Consider the following 25,046-nt stretch of genomic DNA (forward strand, 5'->3'; position numbering starts at 1 on the left):
GGGGGGTGGTGTTTTGTTGTTGGGGGGGGGGGGGGGTCTTTGGATATTTGGTCAGAGCCTCTGTTTGCACGAACCCATGTAGCCCTGCTTCAATGCTTCGGTGCCCACCCGTGCGCGTGTGTGCGTGCGTGTGTGTGTATGCTTGTGTGCGAAATTCGTCACACCCGATAACAGTTTCCCTGCAACAGTACATCGCCCCACTCACGGGGTTCTCCGTCATGCTTCGCTCGAGTGACACGTTGGGCTGCAGAGAGCGCGTCAGGTCGCAGCTAAGGCGAGGTAGTCTTTACAGTCCATCTTGTTTGTTTTTGGGTTGGAGCACACGTACGGTGTCGGGGAGTCCACATATTGTTATTTTTGAGGAAGAGTGTGGGGGGGTATTGAACAGAGTTCCAAAAGGAGGTAGTGTTATTTTTGGTCTGTGTTTTTGCTTCTTCTTTTTTTTCGTAAGAAATAAGTTGCCGTTTGAACGCAAAGCTTCTTCAATTAAATAAGAAAATGGCGTCAAGTGCAAAAGTTAGGAATGACAAATGTGAACTTGTTTCATACACGACGTCCCTTGGTTGTTGTCCTCTTACGTTGGTATCGTTTGAGTTATTTTTTTTTTTTGTTCCCTCTTTATGGAAAGATTCCTTGCTACACATTATTTGGAATGACTTTGTCCTGGGATTGTGTTTGGAACACACGTTAGCCTGAGCATGGCAGAGTCACGCTTTCACTTCTAAGTGCTTTTTCTTTTGCCTAAGTAAGAGGAACTGTGCACTTTAATACTTAGTTGTACCAAAGGAGTATTAGGGCCACATTGAAAATAGAGAAAAAGTAAAATGACAAACAATGAAATGAATTGTCACGTGATCATCAGCATGACGTGTACTGTGGATTGATTGTGTCTATTGCTGAAAACTCATCTTTGTTCTATTGTCTAGTCTAGAAGAAATAATTTAAGAACTATTACCTCACGTGACATTCAGTTCTTAATATTACAATTTTATGCACACTCTATGACACGCTTTAACGAAGCCAAAATGGGAACCCCCCCTCATACTTTTACTTTTTCTATTCTTTTTAGTGTCGCTTTAATACTCCTTTGTATATTTGGCCTCATACCTAATAGGAGCAGTTTGTAACCGAAACAAAGCTTTCACTTCAAATTTGTAGTTTGCTTCTCACACTTTGGTTTGCGGGAATGGTCAGCACTCTAAGTCCTGTTTAACTTTCAAACAATACATGAAAAAAATAAAATAAAATAAAAATAAAAGAGCTCAAACTCCTGGTTTGTTGTCTTTTGGCCAGTTCTTTAGGAATAACAAGGAGACTGAAATAATGATTAAAAAAAAACAGGATAGGGGGATGGTGAAACAAACTACGGGGTTTTTGGTTTCCTAAGTATTTCTTTGGTTACCTGTAACAAAAATAAGACGGGAGTAAGAAGCAGGTAATAGATTTGAAAAACAACAAATTTAAATTTGGTATGGCACTGTGAAGAAAGCAATGCTTTGTTGCTCATGGGACAAAATACAATTAAAAAAAAAAATCTCACATGATATTCCTTTAACACATCCTCACACATTGAATCAGTTAGCGTCGACACGGTCAAGAATCACGAGCACAGAGCTTTGAATGGAGCCACGTTTTGGTATCCCACGCAAAGAAGTCCCCCCTTGTTTCTTCATGAAATTGGAACCTTTGTGGGATGAGGTATTCACTGACTGCATTAATATATATTTTTATATATCGTTTTTGTTTTTTTAAAGCATTACTGATATCTCTCAACTAAATAAACGACTGAAATAAATGAATGCGACAAAATGCAAAACAAACAAAAAAAAAGTTTGATTGGATAATGGTAACTTTTAAGTGCTATTTCCAAATTTCTAGCGTGCTACACTTGGGAGTGAAAGGGAGAGGGGGACAATACTGCGCTTCTCTTTTCTTTTTTTTTCATACTCTTTCGGAATGGTGTGGAACACAAATCGAACACAAAATCGATACAAAAATAAACCAGCAACGGCAGAAAAGATACATCGAAACAGAAACACCGCCATGGGAATAATGCTCCTCAAAAATAAAGAATAATAACATCAAATAAAAAAAGGAAAAGATAAAGCTACCACATTTTTTCCATGTCCTTGACAGGTTCCTTTTTTTTTTTTTTTTTTTTTTTTAAAGTCACAATATTTCTATAGACACTTCCCGGCTATTTTCTTCTATGAGTGTTTCAAACACATCTCTCCTTCCCAAACAGAGGAGAAGAGACAGCACTGGATGTTCCTTTTTCTTGCAGTCTTTTTGGGTGGCTTTTGTCTTTTTCTTCTTCTTCTTTTTTTGTCATATCTCACAAGCAAAGATGCGGAGACGGGAGCTCTCCGGATGTGTTTGGGGCGCAGTCCGAGGTATTCTTTGAAAGCATCGTCCTCTTTTCCCATCCTGAAACCCAAACGTTTGCTTTGGATCTGATGAAGGATTGACTCCAAAGTGTGTTTGGGTGATGGCGAGGTGTTGTACTGCACAGCCCCCTGGCGAATGCTCCCAATCTACGTATGTACACATGGTCACACACGTGTGTGTATGTGTGTGTTTTTCCTTGATGTGGGCCGACACGGCTAGCCGGGCAGCCTGAGTGAGGAGGAAAAGAAGTCTTCGGGTCTCCAAAAGGAGGCTTCGACTAGTGAAGGAGTGCGCCGGTGGGGATGTGTGCACGTGTGGAGGTGTGTGTTGGTGGAAAGAGACTTGAAGTTAAAGCAGCGCTCCACAGACTTAAAGTAACGGAGGTCTTCAAAACCCTGTTTGGAGTTTCTCAATGTCGTCCTCGGTTGCTTGCTCGTAACGACAAATCAAAATAAAAACATTCTCATTTTCTTTTTTTTTCCTTTTCCTTTCTCTCGTTTGGCTGAAGTGATGCTATTGTTTCTTCTGACTAAGCCCCGCCCCCTCCGATCCCGTCTGTCGGATCCCGTCTTACTCCAGGTCGTCGGCGGGGAGGTCGTCCTCCAGGTCGCGGTCGTCGCTCGGCAACGGCAGGTTATGTGTGATCCCGGCCAGGAGGGAGACGGGCCGACAGTCCTCCTCGATCTCGGTGGGCTCCTCCTTCACGTGCACCGCGTGGCTGCGGGAGGCGTGCACACGTTACTGATTGACATCTCCACTCTTTTTATTGATTGCACCGTCACGTTTTCAGTAGAAGCAAATCAAATTCTTTTTAGCCAGGGTTCCTCGAGCTTAAAGCAAATTCAATTCCACACTTTTTACAGTCACTCCATTTGAAACTGAATCGAAGAACATCTTCACACCGTTTCCAATTTCTCATGTTGTCCAAACTTGCTACAATACATACATGACATTGGTTCAATTCATCGGGTGGTTGGAATTGGTTGTGCGGCCATTCATTTCCCCAGTTGGGAACATTCCAGATGCAACTGGGGAAAATACAATACAGCCTACGCGTGTATGTGTGTGTCTGTGCATGCGTGCATGTGTACCTGTACTGCTGAGGGCTGAGGGTGGGACTGCAGCTGCCGTTGCTGTTGACCTGCTCCACCGTGGAGCTGACATCATCATGGCCCACGTGCAACATGTTGAGGCTGGCTGCAGATGGCGGGGTCACCAGAGGAGGGCTGTTGAGCAGGGACAGGCTGCTCTCTGCCAGGGCCGCCTACACGCACACGCAAAAAGCAGGCATGTAAACCACAGAGCTCTTATGTCCAAAAGAGATATATGAGGGTTTAGCTCATAGGAAACGATTAAAATGCTCGATCACGCGTGCGAAGTTTTTTTTTTTTTTTTTTTTGGTGACCGATGGCATATACTGACATGAATATTTGACACGGCACATGATGTTCGCCTGCATTGTACAACTTACTTTTTACACTGGCTGGCAAGGGAGGACAAGAGAAGATTCCAGAGGTCACTTCCTTTTTTTTTTTTACCTTAGCTGTGAATGTGCTGCCGCTCCTCAGTACAATTTTTAGTCGGACACGAGGCGCTGTTTGCCACCCCAAATATCCTAAAAAAAAAATCCTTGACTTTTGCTTAATCACCTCGCTGAGCATACGGTGTATAATAGAATGTACACAAAACCAAGAAATAATTGATTAGCATATGTTCACCTAATTGCAATGGATTGGTTTTACCCTATTGAAGGATGTGGACCTTGCACGCCTCTATTTTCCGTACAAGGCCCTTGGAAGTAAAATCTGTCCACCCATGTGCTCGATCATCTCGGAATGATACTTTCATGCTTTGGGAGGCTATGACTTGGCAAGCCACTAGGGGGCACTTAAACACAGGACATTCCATATCAAGTCTCGTGGATGCGCTGCACTTGGAGGAGGCTGTCAAAAGTCTGCGCATTCACCCGAGAGCCTCAACAGGCATGTTGAGGGAGACTGAGTCACAACCTCAACATAAACACACGCACAAACATGTGAAGCGTCAACTTCAGGGGGAGGAAACAAGTGCCCCAACAGAGGGCAGCGTCTGTCAGCGCTCCAAAACACACTGGCATCCAGCCGCTGGCGGAGGAGACAACTTGGACACTCACATCCACCCTGCTGCCCTCTCACGAATGCAAAAACAAAAAGGACAAAAGATGCGGGGAACTCCCATCAGCTTAGAGATGTTTTTTTTTTTTTGGGATGCTGCCACAGGCCATAATTTCATGCAGTAACCTTAATTGACTACTACTTGACGCCTTGTGCAAAATTATTGTGCTCTGTACGTGTGTGTGTGGAAGAGGGGGTGGCGCCTGTGTGAAAGAGAGAGAGAGGTGGGAGGTGAGGTTCATGAGGGAGACGAGGGAGGTGGTGCGAACGTCGTTAGGGAATCTGCTAATTATAAAAGGGAATTGATATTAGTGTCCTTGATTGTGATTGGCTGGTGTGTGTGCGTGCGAGCGTGTGGCACAGTGAGAGAAAGACGGAGTAGGAGGGCATTCCTTACCTGGTAGCTGGCGTTTAGGGATCCAAAGCCCAGGCCTGAAATCATGTTTTTCACCAGAGTGGGACTCCTACACACACACACACACACACACACACACACACACACACACACACACACACACACACACACACACACACACACACACACACACACGTAGAAGAAAGAGAGACAGAGAGAGGTGGAGTGACGAGGATGCCAGATTGGGCGCATACGTGGAAATGTCACCTCATCCAAAGCTTCGAAACAATCTCACAAAAACGTTGCCATAAGTAGAATACACACACTGTAAACACATGCTTGCTGACTTACACACACGCACACGCACACGCACACGCACACACACACGCACACACACACGCACACACACACGCACACACACACGCACACACACACGCACACACACACGCACACACACACGCACACACACACGCACACACACACGCACACACACACGCACACACACACGCACACACACACGCACACACACACGCACACACACACGCACACACACACGCACACACACACGCACACACACACGCACACACACACGCACACACACACGCACACACACACGCACACACACACGCACACACACACGCACACACACACGCACACACACACGCACACACACACGCACACACACACGCACACACACACGCACACACACACGCACACACACACGCACACACACACGCACACACACACGCACACACACACGCACACACACACGCACACACACACGCACACACACACGCACACACACACGCACACACACACGCACACACACACGCACACACACACGCACACACACACGCACACACACACGCACACACACACGCACACACACACGCACACACACACGCACACACACACGCACACACACACGCACACACACACGCACACACACACGCACACACACACGCACACACACACGCACACACACACGCACACACACACGCACACACACACGCACACACACACGCACACACACACGCACACACACACGCACACACACACGCACACACACACGCACACACACACGCACACACACACGCACACACACACGCACACACACACGCACACACACACGCACACACACACGCACACACACACGCACACACACACGCACACACACACGCACACACACACGCACACACACACGCACACACACACGCACACACACACGCACACACACACGCACACACACACGCACACACACACGCACACACACACGCACACACACACGCACACACACACGCACACACACACGCACACACACACGCACACACACACGCACACACACACGCACACACACACGCACACACACACGCACACACACACGCACACACACACGCACACACACACGCACACACACACGCACACACACACGCACACACACACGCACACACACACGCACACACACACGCACACACACACGCACACACACACGCACACACACACGCACACACACACGCACACACACACGCACACACACACGCACACACACACGCACACACACACGCACACACACACGCACACACACACGCACACACACACGCACACACACACGCACACACACACGCACACACACACGCACACACACACGCACACACACACGCACACACACACGCACACACACACGCACACACACACGCACACACACACGCACACACACACGCACACACACACGCACACACACACGCACACACACACGCACACACACACGCACACACACACGCACACACACACGCACACACACACGCACACACACACGCACACACACACGCACACACACACGCACACACACACGCACACACACACGCACACACACACGCACACACACACGCACACACACACGCACACACACACGCACACACACACGCACACACACACGCACACACACACGCACACACACACGCACACACACACGCACACACACACGCACACACACACGCACACACACACGCACACACACACGCACACACACACGCACACACACACGCACACACACACGCACACACACACGCACACACACACGCACACACACACGCACACACACACGCACACACACACGCACACACACACGCACACACACACGCACACACACACGCACACACACACGCACACACACACGCACACACACACGCACACACACACGCACACACACACGCACACACACACGCACACACACACGCACACACACACGCACACACACACGCACACACACACGCACACACACACGCACACACACACGCACACACACACGCACACACACACGCACACACACACGCACACACACACGCACACACACACGCACACACACACGCACACACACACGCACACACACACGCACACACACACGCACACACACACGCACACACACACGCACACACACACGCACACACACACGCACACACACACGCACACACACACGCACACACACACGCACACACACACGCACACACACACGCACACACACACGCACACACACACGCACACACACACGCACACACACACGCACACACACACGCACACACACACGCACACACACACGCACACACACACGCACACACACACGCACACACACACGCACACACACACGCACACACACACGCACACACACACGCACACACACACGCACACACACACGCACACACACACGCACACACACACGCACACACACACGCACACACACACGCACACACACACGCACACACACACGCACACACACACGCACACACACACGCACACACACACGCACACACACACGCACACACACACGCACACACACACGCACACACACACGCACACACACACGCACACACACACGCACACACACACGCACACACACACGCACACACACACGCACACACACACGCACACACACACGCACACACACACGCACACACACACGCACACACACACGCACACACACACGCACACACACACGCACACACACACGCACACACACACGCACACACACACGCACACACACACGCACACACACACGCACACACACACGCACACACACACGCACACACACACGCACACACACACGCACACACACACGCACACACACACGCACACACACACGCACACACACACGCACACACACACGCACACACACACGCACACACACACGCACACACACACGCACACACACACGCACACACACACGCACACACACACGCACACACACACGCACACACACACGCACACACACACGCACACACACACGCACACACACACGCACACACACACGCACACACACACGCACACACACACGCACACACACACGCACACACACACGCACACACACACGCACACACACACGCACACACACACGCACACACACACGCACACACACACGCACACACACACGCACACACACACGCACACACACACGCACACACACACGCACACACACACGCACACACACACGCACACACACACGCACACACACACGCACACACACACGCACACACACACGCACACACACACGCACACACACACGCACACACACACGCACACACACACGCACACACACACGCACACACACACGCACACACACACGCACACACACACGCACACACACACGCACACACACACGCACACACACACGCACACACACACGCACACACACACGCACACACACACGCACACACACACGCACACACACACGCACACACACACGCACACACACACGCACACACACACGCACACACACACGCACACACACACGCACACACACACGCACACACACACGCACACACACACGCACACACACACGCACACACACACGCACACACACACGCACACACACACGCACACACACACGCACACACACACGCACACACACACGCACACACACACGCACACACACACGCACACACACACGCACACACACACGCACACACACACGCACACACACACGCACACACACACGCACACACACACGCACACACACACGCACACACACACGCACACACACACGCACACACACACGCACACACACACGCACACACACACGCACACACACACGCACACACACACGCACACACACACGCACACACACACGCACACACACACGCACACACACACGCACACACACACGCACACACACACGCACACACACACGCACACACACACGCACACACACACGCACACACACACGCACACACACACGCACACACACACGCACACACACACGCACACACACACGCACACACACACGCACACACACACGCACACACACACGCACACACACACGCACACACACACGCACACACACACGCACACACACACGCACACACACACGCACACACACACGCACACACACACGCACACACACACGCACACACACACGCACACACACACGCACACACACACGCACACACACACGCACACACACACGCACACACACACGCACACACACACGCACACACACACGCACACACACACGCACACACACACGCACACACACACGCACACACACACGCACACACACACGCACACACACACGCACACACACACGCACACACACACGCACACACACACGCACACACACACGCACACACACACGCACACACACACGCACACACACACGCACACACACACGCACACACACACGCACACACACACGCACACACACACGCACACACACACGCACACACACACGCACACACACACGCACACACACACGCACACACACACGCACACACACACGCACACACACACGCACACACACACGCACACACACACGCACACACACACGCACACACACACGCACACACACACGCACACACACACGCACACACACACGCACACACACACGCACACACACACGCACACACACACGCACACACACACGCACACACACACGCACACACACACGCACACACACACGCACACACACACGCACACACACACGCACACACACACGCACACACACACGCACACACACACGCACACACACACGCACACACACACGCACACACACACACACACACAACAGCAGACTGATGTGCAGGTGCGAGTTTGTGTTTGTGTGTGTGCATTTAATTAACCCTGGTTTTTCTGGCAATTGGAGGGAACATCTGTTTGCATTCACTAACAAGGTTTGTTCCTCCCGTGCATCTGACACAGCTCCTTGCTAATGGTGTTGACTAACAAGACACACACACCCACACTCACACCCACCCACACCTCACCTACAGTAAATGTAAGTCCATTTAGGCAATTATCATGCCAGCACTTATAAGCTCATGCTCACATCAGCCTCGAGCATGCCAAGGAAAACGATGAGAACATGTGTGTGTGTGTGTGTGTGTGTGTGTGTGTGTGTAAGCGCACGTGCACTTACCCGGTCATCTTTGGTGGTCTCCTCTTTTGGTATTCAACTTCATCCACAGTCCACACGGCCCCCTTCACGTTCTCAACGCGAACAAAACATTTGTGCAGACTCAGGTTGTGGCGCACAGCATTCTGCAAAAGGAGAGAAGTGAAAACGTATTTCATTTGATTTCATTTCAAATGTTTTGATTGTGATTTAAAAATCAAATTGATTTCCCGACTAGGAAATCCAACAATGACATTAGAAATGGAATGTTTTCGGGTTAAAAGTTCAAACCTTGCCCGATATGTCGTTTCCATTTTCTTCAAAGTAGCTTACTAGTTTCCTCAATTTCATGTTTTATAATGTATGAAAATGAGAAGTAACCACCACCAAAACGTAATAGTCAGTTGTCAAGTTAGTGCTCAAGTATTATACCCACGTAAAAAAAACATTTTTACAAGGATAAAATAGTAACATAATTATGTCAGAGAAGTTGCTTTTCTTTTAACATTAAGACAGTAGAGTTGTATTTTTATGGGGAGGGGGAAATGAAGTTACATTACTCCAAGAAAAAAACATCACAATGTTATTAACAAATCAGTAGTAATATATATATATATACACACACACACACACACACACTTTTAAATATTCGAACCGGAATGATTCTTCAAACATTTTAATAAAAATGTCAAAATTCCATCCGAGTGAGGTGGAGAATACGAGGCAGGACGTTTTTTTAAATCCGTTTTTACACACATAATACAGTTGCGTGCATGGGCGGAGCCATGCAAGGCAGCATTATTTGACCTCATCGTTTTGTTATCCGTCATCATCAAGCGCCCCCCCCCCACCCAGCCCCCCTCCCCCCAACACAGACACACACACACACGCAGACTAAGACACTCAGGCAAACGCACTGCTATCTTGGTCCGCCCCCCCTAGGGACAGGCCTCCCTTTTCATCTGCCATTTGTAGTGTGTTCATGCCCAATTTCATTACCAATTTTAATTCGTCTATAATTAAATCCTGCATATTCTCCCTGACATGCTGTTCTAAGCCGAGAGGCAGGGACAGGCCAGGCATGCATCACTCGATGCCGTAATTACACACGCATTCACACACACACATTCACACAAACGCACGTAATCACACAAGCCATAATCAGCGCAGGAACCCTCTCTCCCCCGCATCCCTTCAACCCCTGAGCCGCGATGCTAAGTTTTGTAAATGAGTCTGACCCCAATCTCCGCCTGCCACCCTGACGACGCACTCTCACTCAAACACACACACACACACACACACACACACACACACACACACACACACACACACACACACACACACACACACACACACACGAGTTGTACGCGGGGAGACACAGACCTACGCGCGCTCACACACTCGACAGCTCGGTGCGACCAAGGCGTTATTTGCATTTGTCTCCGTGATGAAAGCCTGATTCTGCCAGTTAAAATATTAGGAGTCATTTACAGAGGGTCACAATACTCATGTCACTCATCCATCCAGCTCTGGAGGGCTCAATTAAAAAAAAAAACAAAAAAAAAAAAACAACACATTTGATTGTGTACAATACAAACAAAAAAAAAAACAATCTGTGTCTTTCTGTCTACTGTATCTGTCTGACACATTATTTGTTTTTCAGCACAGAAAAAAAAGTCAAATGACAGCAACTTAAACGGCACTTTGAAAACATTGAGTCCTATCTGCAGCCCCAATTATTGAAAATAATCGTTTTTTTTTTTTTTTTTAGGGCCTCCAATTCATATTGCAGCTCGACTCACTTTTCACTCTCACTTTGCCTCTTTCTCCCATCTCTTGCTCTTTCTCTGGTCCTGCCTTCCTCTGATCAATGACTTCCCACTCACTTGACACCGCTGCTCCCCTCATGAAATTTAACGGCTTATTAAAGGACGTACATCTTCGCGGCCCCGTTTGACTCACTGGGCTGCTGTATAAATGCATAAGGCCAGAGAAGAGTCATATTTTAAGGCCGATCTTTGTATAAAGGCTGGATTTAAAGATGATATTCCAGGCTGCGTCCATCTCTTTACCCTCATGGCTCGCTCCTTCTCGCCACGGTTTTAGGACTCGTGAGAAAGAAGGTCAGGGTCTCCGAGGTTGCCCATTTACCTTCCATGTTCATACTCTCACTCTCTCTTGAGGAGCTGCCACTCAAATAAGCGAGAGATTTCTGCACAAATGGGTCAGCACCTACAATTGGTGGGAAGGGACCGGTTGTGTGTGTGTATGCGCGAGAGCTCCGTAATGAGGCGGTGGATGTGTAGCGTGAGGTGAGACAACGGCAGAGGCCTGGGAGGACAGCTCGGAGGGAAACGTGAGTGTCAAGTGCCTCATCAAAGACAGAAAGAGCCAATAACTGTCCACTCGGTCATGTCTTTGAAGAGCTGAGCTAAGGCTGCGCAAAAGTGCACGTTGTGTAATTTCCTACCATGAATAGAATCGATATGTGCTTTACATTTGCTTTGTATGGCGGATTTTGGCTCTTTCGCATGTTTCACTAACACGACACAATAGATGCCGCACTTCGAATTGGATTTTGCAATGTTTTACCCTTTTATTTATTGGAGCTGATAAAACATTTCAACCACAGTCAACCTGGCTGATTTCAGCAACAAATTAATGATGAGCAGAGTCGAAAAATCATGAGATTTAAGTTGAAATGCTTGGAAATAGCACAAATTAGTGGAGAACAATGGCATAATTTTACGTGAGTCGAGTTAGATTATCAAATATATTTCTACTTTTATGGAGTAATGAAGTTAAAATATTTTTCAAAAATAATATTGTGAGGGCGGCCCGGTGGTCCAGTGGTTAGCGCGTCGATCTCACAGTGCAGAGTACCGGGTTTAATTCCAACTCTGGCCTCCCTGTGTGGGTTTGCATGTTCTCCCTGGGCCTGTGTGGGTTTTCTCCGGGTACTCTGGTTTCCGCCCACATTCCAAAAACAGGCTGATTGAACACTCTAAATTGTCCCTAGGTGTGAGTGTGAGCGTGGATGGTTGTTCGTCTCTGTGTGCCCTGCGATTGGCTGGCAACCGGTTCAGGGTGTCCCCCACCTACTGCCCGAAGACGGCTGGGATAGGCTCTATACTTCACTACATTCTGGTAGAAAGGGTGCAATGAGTGCTTATGGTGAGTGTTTACCTTCCACGTGGCTGTGTTTCTCCTAAAGTAGGCAAACTTTCGTGTAAACCAGTTGTAGATCTCGTTCAGAGTCAACTGTCTGTCAGGGGACTCCAGAATGGCCTGTAGGCACGGACAGACGGTTGAAAAAGGAAGAGGAGAAGACGGACAGGAGGTGGAGGAGCGGTGAGGAGACTTACGTGACGTATAAGAGAAGCGTAGGTAAAGGGAGGCCTGACATCAGCGTTCTTGTAGAACTCACAGTTCTGAGCCAGCTCTGAATTGGAATTAACACCACCAAAATAACAAAACAAACCCATCAGAAATTGTCTCCACACTCAAAACTCCAAAGGAATAAACATTTAAATGACACGAATCAAACAACAAAAAAAATCAAGTGGAGGACGTCGGCCTACCTGAGGCAATGGGGGTGCAGTATTTGTCGGAGTTGCGCCTGCGTATGGGACCGACGCCGTGCGCGTGGGAGTGGGAGTGTGTGTGAAGGCTGGAGGAGCTGATGACCGAGGGTCCCTGGCGCAGTGGAGTGATGGGGGTGGCGGCTGAGGTGGGGGGGTGAGGAAGACCCTCTGGGTAGACGTCGCTGTCCCGCTTTAACAGAGAGCCGCTGGAAGCCAGGTTCAACTGCGTACAGAGAACGACGTAGTTTAGGTAAAATGCACGTATTCATATCTTGGCTTGTTGCAATGCACTTAGGGTTGAGCTACAAAATAAAATGTGCAACATAATCCATTTAAAAATCAATCCAGATTCCCTCTGCATGTAGGACTTCTAAAATCTTCATAAAACCCTCCTGACAAGGCGATGGGAACCGTTCTGTTCCAGCATGACCGCGCACCAGTGCACCAAGCAAAGGTTAAGCTGCGACAGAACCCTGACCTCAACCCAGGAGGACACCATCATGTGTGGACAAACCAACTTTTGAAATTGAACGCGTTTCAGTTGAGTAAACTGTAGGGCATTGCAGCTTCCTCTTTTAGTTTTACCTACAAACACACACGCACACCCACACACACGCACCACAATCATATACATTTATCCAAGAAACACTGCTGCAATTAACCCTGCTGGCAAAAACAAAACCACACATCAGAATGTTTGTAAGGAACACAAACAAGCACTCGGCGGTGGCCGTGTCTTCATGGAAGAGTAAAGTCCAATTAGGGCCTTGCATGCACACAAACATTTAACCACAACCCACAGTCCCCATGGGACTGAGGTTAGGACAACTAGTTTAGGACTAATTAAAACCTCTGTGTGCACGTGTGTGTGTGTGTGTGTGTGTGTGTGTGTGTGTGTGTGTGTGTGTGTGTATTAGAATTTCCTTGGCTTTACTCTTTTCCCTCTCGCCACCATTTGAGACAACTCAAGGGGGCGGGACTGTTTAACAGGTACTTCATTAAGGCTCCAATGCTGCCAAATCACCACGGCAACAGTCAAACCTTGTTAATTGAGGCCAAGCTTTGTTTCCATTCCCGACGCCCCGCCCTTGCCCCTCCCCCTCCAATCCCTGACCCAGAGGCTTGGCTCCAGCGGTGACAGAACACGCCTGTTCCTGATTTCCCATTAGATGATAATGGCGGCTGATCCCCCCTGCCAACAACACGTCAGCCACACGCACGCACACACGAACACGCGCCACGCAGCTGCACCATTTACATCAACTCAAATTATGACACTCTTCCTCTAATTGACAATTAATTTCAACATCTTCATATTTTAATAGGACTCTTCGTAAATCTGAATAATGAAATATTCATTAGACAGATGACTAATAACAAGCACGCCAAGCACTATGGTCAAATGTGTGTGCGCGCTAACGCACGCACGCACGCACACACACACACACACACACACACACACACACACACACACACACACACACACACACACACACACACACACACACACACACGCTTTCACAAGCATTACATTTAATTTCCAGCCCTCATCAACCTGCTTTGGTATTTCTGTCTCAGAACAGATGAGAATTTTTACTCTTAAATTAAATAGTGCATAAAAATAATGAAGAACCCCATTTAGCTTAAAAAAAAAAATTGAGATGTAGCTGACCCAACATTAACCCTCTCTGGTCAATAGAGGTGTGCAGATGGCAAGCTACATATTACAAACAGCGTTTGGTATCCTCAGAAGCTTCATCGATAAAACTCTCCCATTTGATGTCGAAGCTTGCAGGTGAATGAAAGGTGGTGAAGGACAACGTCATCGCGATTATACAAGAGTGCTCGTGTGAACTCACAGGTTGGTTAAAGGGCTTTGGCTCTGAGGGGCGCATATGCAAGTGGGTCATCATGGCTTGGAGTCGCTCGCTCTCTTTTGCCAGCTGTAAGAAAACAGGATGCAGGTTACGCACTTTTATCTCCCTCGCAGTTAAATACAGTGCTGTATTGACGCAGTTTTACGAGTGTAAGTACACCCTGGGCAGAGAGAGAAGCATGAGAGCACCCGCAGCACTCTCGCACATTCACACGAGCCTGCAGAAACACTTGTTCCCTTTTGACATTGTTGACTGCCTTGAAATGGGTTTCATTATAGCCTGTGGGTATCCTTTCTGTGTGTGTGCGTGTATTTGTGCGTGTGTGTGTGTGTGTGTGTGTGTGTGTGTGTGTGTGTCTGTGTGCGAGCTTGCAAGTACAGCTTCCCAATGTACTTTTCGCACTATTAAAACAAACATACACCGCAATGACGTGTGAATATTAGAAATGTAAACATTGCCGCGAAGCATGCGTGTGTGTGTGTGTGTGTGTGTGTGTGTGTGTGTGTGTGTGTGTGTGTGTGTGTGTGTGTGTGTTTGTGTGTTTGTGTGTGCGTGCGCGCAGTGTGTGACTGTTGAGGGATGAAGTGGCATGTCGGTGAGATAAAGATGGACATTTCAATGTGATGTGACGCCGCCTGCTCCTCTGTCACTTTGTATTCCCTGGTGGAGGTCTCAGCGTCTCAAAGAAAGAATGTTTACCGAGCGTGGTGGGAGTCACCGTTTTCTTTTTGTCAAATGCAGCCATGTCGAGCGCAATAATATAGCTCCAAAAATGTTTTGAACGACACGTTCTCCGCTTTTTGTAGGAATTTTGCGAAAAGTAAAACATGTTCGGTGAAAAGTAGGCCGATTAAAATGTGTTAGCTGTGTCTTTCGTTTTGAAGTGAAATGTCATCATAATTTGCAAATGTTTTGGGAATAATAAAAACAAGCATGGAAAGTCATGAGCGTATATATCAGCCTTTGCTGGAGCATTCAGATGTGTCAAGAGAGTGGCATGACTGAACCATTTTGGGGCGGAGAAAGGACATGCGACACGGCCCTTTGCGTTCTTGCCACTTGTCCCCCCCGCCGCCCCGTTCTTTTCCTTCCTCGCCTTCACCGCCTCGCTCGTTCTCGCCGGTGACCAGAGCAGCTTTATAATTGGAGCGGCGATGGCAGCTTCCCCCGCCGACTGCTCCTTTTAAATTACAAGCTCCACTGCTCTCCATAAACACGGCTCCTCAGCCTCCGACGAGTTAGCGTCGCGGACGGGCTTGAAAAGAGTCGGTCGGGTCGGGCCTCGGTTTGGGAAGCGGTGACAATTAAGCGTGTGCGTGCGAGCGGCCCACCTGTATCTCCAGTTGCTGAACCACCTGCATCTGGACTCGGCACTGAGCAGTGCTGCGGTCATCTAGGGCGTGCTCGTTGTTCAAGTGCCTAAAGAAGAGCGGACGGGGGTTAAGTCATTTCTGGAACGGAAGCAAAAGCCGGTCTTCATTGGTGATGACGTTGGAGAGCGATCGCACTTTATTTCGCTGAGAGTTACGAACCGTCTCAGAAATGCACTCATGGTTTATTTTGTCTGGTGAAGGACGCAGCAGCTGTGTTGTGTGTGCGTATACTTCACTGGTGCTAAGTGAGCCATGTTCCAAGACAACCACCTGGATATGAGCTCATGTGTTATCGGCCAAAAGCTTATCTTCAGACGCGCTTTTTGCTAAACATCACTCCGCTTCATATGAATATGTGTTCCGATGTGACTGCGTGCCGGTGCTGTTTGTTTCCTCCGCTGTGGGAGGACCTGCAGGGACCTTCTGATCTTTCCCACTGCACCCCTCCCTGTCTGCCTTCCTCCATCCCCTTTCTCTCCTCTGTCATCACCAAGGTTATTCACAGGTTGCTGCTGCCCGCCCACTGCGTGTTTGTGCCAGTGCATATCCCTAAAGTGTGCGTGCCCGTGCGCCAGGGGGACTTTTTATGATATCATGTGGTGTTAATCCGAAGGAAGCACTTTTCTCACTGTTTTGGAGCAAATGAAAGTTGCATGTGATATCGCACACCCGTGCGTGTGTGTGTGTGTGTGTGTGTGTGTGTGCGTGTGAGGGGGAGAAGGGGGCGGGGGTGCGTGAGTCTCTGACTTAGTCTTCGGAAAGTTAGGCAATATCAGAGTGAGGCTTGAAATGAAACAAAAACAATGATGTCATGGCATGGCTAATCCAAGGCTCAACACAAGTGCACGATAATAATAACAAAAACATGATCTCACTTTTCTCCCCCCTTTTTACTCTCCTCACTCTTCCGTCCACTCTCCCCCTCCCACATCTCCCTAAATGCCAATGATTCACTCTCAATCCAACCCGAAAAAAACCTCCCTTCTGTCTGTCCACGGGACATAAACAGTAGCAGGTTTTCTCTTTGGATGTGGCCCACAATGAGGCTCTGTTTACTCCTCCGACTGCTGGCAGACAAGACTTTAACCCACATCATACCCAGGCCCATCAACCACAGCCTGAATGTTATACCAGAAGACTTTGACAAGGGGGGGGAGGCAAGGCGGGGTGGTAGCCGCTACCCTCATGGGGTGATGACAAAGGCTGGCTGGAAGGGGGGGAGCGTTGTTGGACTTACGGGCATTATCTGTCACCGCCTCTTTTTTCTCATCTTCAGCTCTCTCTCTTTCTCTTGCACACTTTCACTCGGCCCCCCTCCCCTTGCCTTCCATCTGCCTGAGGCTACGTGAAATGAGACACCAAACAACAGCTTTCCTCTCCAAACTTTCCCAGCCTGCCTGCGAGCTTTGATCTGCTTGTCCGATGCCATCACAATCACCGAGCGCACTTTCATGATAAGGCCGATTTCATCACCTTGGCTAATTAATATCCCTCCCGCCTTTTCAAATAGCCTAATAGTTCCATAAAAAAATGACTCCGAGTTTGTTTTGGGGGCTTTGTTAAGAGATTGCGAGGCTGTTGTTTGCTGCCACAGTGCGATGGGAAATCCACTGCGTGTGTGAGTTTGACGGAGGGGGGAAGTAACAGTGTGTCAAGGCCAGACTCGGTATTCTCAATTGACTTCATACTGGCTATTAACAACCAACAAAGATGTGGACAGGAAGGCCTGGAATCCAACACTGATGAAGAATGAAATTTTGGCTGGAGTTGGAGAGTCAAAACAGCTTGAGCTAATTGTGTTAATGTTGAGAGACAAGCATTCGCACTACTGCTACTATTCATGAAAAGTTTTGCGAAAGCGGTCAGTCACATTCACACTACCCGCACTGTGAATCTACAATAAGATTCACACAATCAGCCTTTTGGAGCCGATCACAGATTTTAAGAAAACCGATAACGGATCACCGCTCGAGTCAGAAGATGAGATTTGTGCAAAGTCTTTCACCTCGACAATTTCATTTTGTGTCAAAAGCACTTAATATAAATGCAATTCAAAAAGTGACTTTTTTTTGGGGGCGGGGGGGTGAGGGGGATGCTAAACTCACACAATCACACATTTTTCCATATCCAGGTATTTGTTGGGTTTTACTTTGACTGCCATGGCCTCCACTGATATTTCTTTGCGGCCAGAAAACATATTACATATTTAATGTGAAACATGATCACAAGTTGTAGCATTTTAAAAAAATGGAATTGCCATCTTCTCCACCAGTGTCACCAACACCAGCCCAACTGCGCTTATGTGGACCTGGAAAGGCCTTTAAAAAAAATCTCTGGAACTGCATTGCGGTCATGTATGACCGCACACTGCAGATTTTCTTTGCCCGTTTTTTTTTTTTTTTTCGCGAATAGAAACATAGTTGAGTGAGGGGTTACTGGTGTCAATGTATACCCACGTATAGATGTGTTAGACGAGCACTGAACGTGATGCAACCAACGGCAACTGAAGACTTCGGGTGGTGCTAAAAGACATCAGTGGCGGGTGTGAAAGACATTCTACATTACACTGGGGTTTTACTTCATCTTCCAACAAGTGATCTCAATCAGATAAGATGTCATGTTTCTTTTAATACATGGATGAAATTAGGTCCCTGAGCCTTTTAAATGACAGGCAACGTGTTACAATTCAAGACGGAATTGAAGACTATTTTGATGTGGCTTTAGAACAAAGTTTGCGGTTCATGAGAAAAGAAGTGAGCGGCTGCCAAACTGTCGGATAAAAACCAAGAACACATCAGTGCCTGTTCGCTTAAATCATCACCAATCGGCACTGTACTGCAAAATATGGGCGAAGGAGAACAATCTAAAACACTCACTTGATGAACTGTCCCATGTCCTCGCACAGTGCTTCACAGCCGGGCCACTTACACTCTCCGTGGCCGTAGAGAGGATGGGAGCCGGCATGCTCCTCGTGACTGCAGGCAGAGAGATCGGTTAGGGCTTGCGACACAATATGGGCTCCATAAAAGCAAGGCTAGAGAGCAGCAAAGTGTCAATCGACCGCACAATCGCGCACATGAATAACTGTTTGCAGCGGTAGCAACAACACGGCCATCTGAGTGTGGTTAGCTCGCGCCGCTCTCCAAGCCAAGTGCAGCGAAAGGATGATAGAGCAGAGTGGGGTCAGTTACAGAAGCCAGGCGAAGAAGGGGATCACTCCAGCAACCTCAGTAGCACATTTTCAAGTCCATGACCTGTCTTCTTGTCCTTGGCGTGCATGTGGCGCACGTGTGTGAGTGTGTGTATTCATTTTGCTGTCGGTTCTTGTGTTTCAGGTTTTGACGGCGCAGCCCCAACTCTTTCCAAGACTGATTAGCAGCGGCCGCCCTCAGACGATGGTTATTCTGGTGAGCGAGTGCTTACTGTAACTGGGCCAGCTTGGCTTGTGCTCTTGGTAAAACAAACAGTATATACTGTAGGAGTACAATGTGTGTGCGTGTCTGGGTGTGTGGCAGGTCCAGTAGCAGATGTGGATCTACACTTTCTCTGGCGACTGTTGTCTCCGCATATAGGTACATGACTCTGTACGTGTGGGGGAGTGAGCCCTGGAATGAGGATCCGACCAAATCAACATCATAAGGTCGTCTAACAAAAAACATTTGTTTTGCAGATGGAAACATGTCTCACTCCTTCTCCCATTTTTCTTTTTCACCTCCTCCTGATCTCATGTGCATGCGGAGCTTGGGGCAGCGCGCGTGTGTGTGTGTGTGTGTGTGTGTGTGTGTGTGTGTGTGTGTGTGTGTGTTGGCTGTGGTTGAGTCAACTCAGAAGCTGCTCAGACAGCAGCCGTGACAAACTGCTGGCAACCACATTTTCCTCCACATCAGCCACGCATTAGCTTAGCAGGCTAACTCACTAACGCTGCCTTGCTTCTGTAGCCACTGTTTGGAGACAATGATAGCATTTCCTTGCTCCTCTCGATCACTCTTGGACCACCATCCAAAGTGACTTGCTAGGAGCCGCCCGTGTGTGTGTGTGTGTGTGTGTGTGTGTGTGTGTGTGTGTGTGTATATATATGAGTGTGTGTGTGCTACTCACTGGCTGGTAGGGGGTTGGCTGCCTTTGGAGTATGGGGGGGCATGGTCATCGCCACTGTCTGCCTTGGTGAAGGAGGATATCCACTCAAACAGTCTGGCTCTTAAAAATGGAGACAAGCCCATGAGCAGCTAGTACAGCCATGGGACCACATTGCCTCAATAGAATGTATACATACTGTCTGTAGCGTGTGTGGTGCGCTTCTACTCCTTCATTCAACACACTGCCAGCAAAATTAGATCCATCTCAATCTTTAAACTTAACCACCCTCTTTCTTCCTTCTGTTCATCCTCTCCGATATATCATATTAGCATGTGGTTGACAGCATACTGGCGGTGCATACATAACTCAAGCCACACTCTCTATCAAATGACTTAACACGCTGGTGCCGTGTGGTGTGTTGCGTGCGATTGTTGCCTGTGTCGCAAGAGAAGAAGGGCTAAAAAGTGAAAAGGAAGGCAGGAAATTGAAATATAGGGAGCGTGCGAATTAGAAAGACGACAGGTCACACAGTGGAAGGACACTAACCACCAGCCACGACATTCGGTACACCCACCTAATCTAATTTTGCGTGGCGTCACTATGACTGAAACCGCAATAATCAAGATGTTGTGAAATGAATACCTCTTTGACGCTGTCAATCAAAGTGAGATGCATTACCGCCGCCGACGCAAAGCACAATCGCATAGCTAGTAACTAAAGCTTAAAAAAAAAAAGAAAAGAAAAATGCTTCATAAAAAAACAGAAATTTACTGAAATGACATTGTACAATTGTATTTTTTATTCTTTACAGTGCAAAAATGTCCTTTGTGTTCATCTTTGTCAATTAGTATCAAACATGAGCTTTACAGGGTTCATATTAAGTGTATATATATATTTTTGTATTGCTGTACATCTACAGCTACGGGAGAAGAAAGGTAAGGTGTTTGAGAATTGTCATTTCCAAAGTTTACGCTAAGTGCTTTTTTTTTCTTACACGAGACAAATATTCCATATATTAAATAAATAAATAAATAAAAAAGGACATAACAATACCGGTAGTTTTTGCAATCCCGCAGTGTTTATTTAAATTCTACGAAAATGCCTTGATCATTTTTTTTTGGTCAGAAATTTTCAGAAACCAATGTTGCATTTAATCGCATAAGAGTGTGCAGGTGTACCTAATGTTGTGTCAGTTTGACATGATCAGTTAATTCTCCCGGTACCTGTCTCTCTTTGGGGTGTGGCTCTGTCCATTGGGCAGGCTGTGCAGTGGCATGTGGGCGCTGGCCGCTTTGGGGAAGGCTGAGGTAGAATTAGAGCTGTTGGTACTCAAGTCCAGGCCCTCGGCTTGTTTCAAGGCCTCGTCGCTGCCCGGCACACCCGACACCTCCTTCCAAAGCTGCTGGAGGTCCGACGGACACATCGCTGCGGAACAGAGACACCGTCAGTTCGCCAAAAAGTGGACGGAGGAAAGATGATCACAATGAGGGAATCTAACGTAACGGTAATATATGCTTATGAGACCTAAATTGAGAAGAAACGTGGTTAATTCAATATTGATGAGAGAGAGAGAGAGAGAGAGAGAGAGAGAGAGAGAGAGAGAGAGAGAGAGAGAGAGAGAGAGACACCCCTTTCTTATTTCTACTCATTAAAATCACAATGCAACTGCTCGAGCCCCTGAGATTTACTGCAAGAGGACAATAGCACCAACTGAAGCTACCCAAAAGCTAATTTATACATGCATTCCAAACACTAATGGCAATTCCGTCAGTGGTGCAGCACTGCGGCGGCTGTCGCCGGCACGATTTGTCTCAACCGGGTCAGGGTAACACTTTGAGCGCAGCTTTGTGATTTCTGCTCCAATTTCAAAGCAAGAAAGATGCCTAAAATGCCACAGTCCACTCTAATGGATTTCAGCGCACGCTGACTTTTGCCTGCACGCAGCCGTACGTGTGCGCACATCCACATCCAGCGACCTTGCAGCAATACAAATATTATGTCTGCTTTTGACGGCATTCTCCAGTGGTGCCGCCAAAACAAAAGTTCTCACTGTTGAGGAATGAGGCCTCTTGTTGGTATAAAGTCCTCTGCGTGTGCACTTATTACCCACGAAACCTGATCGATCCATGGATACACCCTCACTGTAAAAATGTGGAGCGTTTCCTCCTGTTTAACTTACCGGCCTGGACCAGAACTTTAAACAACCACTTAATGAAAACAAAACGCTCCAGTGACCAACTGATGAGTGAAGAGCACGTTAACACATTCGCCGCTGAGCCTTAAACACATCTGTAGATAAATAGAATGAATTTGAGAGGGATCAAACGGGCAAACATTTTTCTCAAGGTTTCCACAATGACAAAGAAAACTTATTATTTGAATGACATTTATTTGCGAGGGAGACATTCTCGAAAAATCTCTTGTGTTGATCGCTGAAGACCTAGCTGGCTTAACCACAATGTCTTTCAGCATATTTATTGTATAATTTACACCCACGAGCCATCCCGAGCGGCTTCTCAATTTTATTACAGCTTTTCGGAGGTTTTCTCTCGTCACCCCGGACACAACAGCCTTTTTGAGGCAGTCCACTAGCGTGTTCATTTGTGTTGTTGTGCGTGCGGGTTTAATTATGTGCATCTGTGCGCAAGTATTTCCGCGTATGAGTGGATGTGTGTGCGTGCGTGCGTGCGCGTATGGCATGGCTGGTCCGAGGAATGCTCCGGTTCACGCCTGGCTGAGCCATCACAATGGGCCGGCTTTTTCACACTGCAGGATACAGAGCGAGAGCACAAGAGAGGGCGATACCAAAGTCTAGTGTCGGAAAAATGACCCTCTTTAGTGCAAAAGTGCCTTTCATATCATAAGAATTGGAAACGATGAATTGTCAATCCCATATAAGAACAGTTTTTCTTTATTCACATTCAATTCCTGTCTCCGAGATTAAAAATGTGAGCGGGAACTTGCAGGTCAATTCAAAGGCAAATATTTCTAATTTGTAAACAATGTACGGATGAATGAATGTCTGGTCAGTGTGGGCAGAGCAGTCAACTTTTATCAAGAAACCCGGCCGACAAATTGAAAGGACTGCGGCGGAGTATAAAAATAGGATTCTCATGATATGCTTGACTGCGGCTAATTTTAATGGCAAGTGCGCACACCTCTAACAGGGGAATTGGTGGCATATTTTACCTAGAATCCCAATGCGCACCTCCCACAAACCCACCAATTGGGTTTTCTTTGAACTTTTACAGCCTGATTAACTTAACAGGCTTCACATGTGGCATTGAGCGCAGGAGGCATATGCGCGTGCAGCCGCGACCTTGCGCGCATCTTGCGCGTACTGTAAGATTGCCTACAAGGGCGCGTATACCTTGCTGCAGGGACTGCATGGCGGCGGTCGGCTGCAGGGGAACCAGGCCTTGTCTCTGGAGGTTGAGGATGTGCTGCTGTTGAAGCTGCTGCATCTGGATCAGCTGCTGCTGGAAGGCCAGCTGCTTGCTGCCTAGCTGCTGCACGCCAGGGGAAAGGAGGGAAGTGAGAGGGGGGGAAAAAAAAAGAAATAGCTTGTCAGTCTGGTTTTTACTGTGATTCTGTTGTAATAGGCGACTCCAACTCCTTGCTTTTTGGACTCAATTCAAGGAAAGCAATATTAAGCCAAGACGGATTTTACCTGTCATGTCATATTTCTATGATCTGTTTGAGATATACAGTAAGATCATACTTTTTTTTTTCAATCATGCCTCTCAAATTGCGCAAAACCTCCTCAGTTGACACGATGATTTCACACTCTCTCTCTCTCTCTCTCTCTCTCTCTCTCTCTCTCTCTCTCTCTCTCTCTCTATATATATATATATATATA

The 25,046-nt window shown here is 48.0% G+C and overlaps 1 protein-coding gene across 2 annotated transcripts in view; it reads right to left on the minus strand.

Moving 5' to 3' along the window:
* Nucleotides 1–1,933: 1,933 nt before the first annotated feature.
* foxp4 (forkhead box P4) overlaps nucleotides 1,934–25,046 on the minus strand; it is a 101,595-nt gene continuing 78,482 nt past the window's right edge. For both annotated transcript variants that reach the window (XM_019881091.1, XM_019881092.1), the window contains 13 exons: nucleotides 24,558–24,696; nucleotides 22,411–22,612; nucleotides 21,209–21,307; nucleotides 19,987–20,085; nucleotides 17,069–17,156; nucleotides 15,720–15,803; nucleotides 13,858–14,083; nucleotides 13,642–13,718; nucleotides 13,463–13,564; nucleotides 10,301–10,422; nucleotides 4,939–5,005; nucleotides 3,480–3,652; nucleotides 1,934–3,106 (listed from right to left, as the gene is read on the minus strand). In XM_019881091.1, coding sequence (XP_019736650.1) covers nucleotides 2,959–3,106; nucleotides 3,480–3,652; nucleotides 4,939–5,005; nucleotides 10,301–10,422; nucleotides 13,463–13,564; nucleotides 13,642–13,718; nucleotides 13,858–14,083; nucleotides 15,720–15,803; nucleotides 17,069–17,156; nucleotides 19,987–20,085; nucleotides 21,209–21,307; nucleotides 22,411–22,612; nucleotides 24,558–24,696 — 1,626 coding nt within the window. In that variant the 3' untranslated portion in view covers nucleotides 1,934–2,958. The remainder of the gene's footprint in view (nucleotides 3,107–3,479; nucleotides 3,653–4,938; nucleotides 5,006–10,300; nucleotides 10,423–13,462; nucleotides 13,565–13,641; nucleotides 13,719–13,857; nucleotides 14,084–15,719; nucleotides 15,804–17,068; nucleotides 17,157–19,986; nucleotides 20,086–21,208; nucleotides 21,308–22,410; nucleotides 22,613–24,557; nucleotides 24,697–25,046) is intronic.

This window comes from Hippocampus comes, unplaced genomic scaffold (assembly GCF_001891065.2).
Source record: "Hippocampus comes isolate QL1 unplaced genomic scaffold, H_comes_QL1_v1.1 scaffold68, whole genome shotgun sequence".
NCBI lineage: Eukaryota > Metazoa > Chordata > Actinopteri > Syngnathiformes > Syngnathidae > Hippocampus > Hippocampus comes.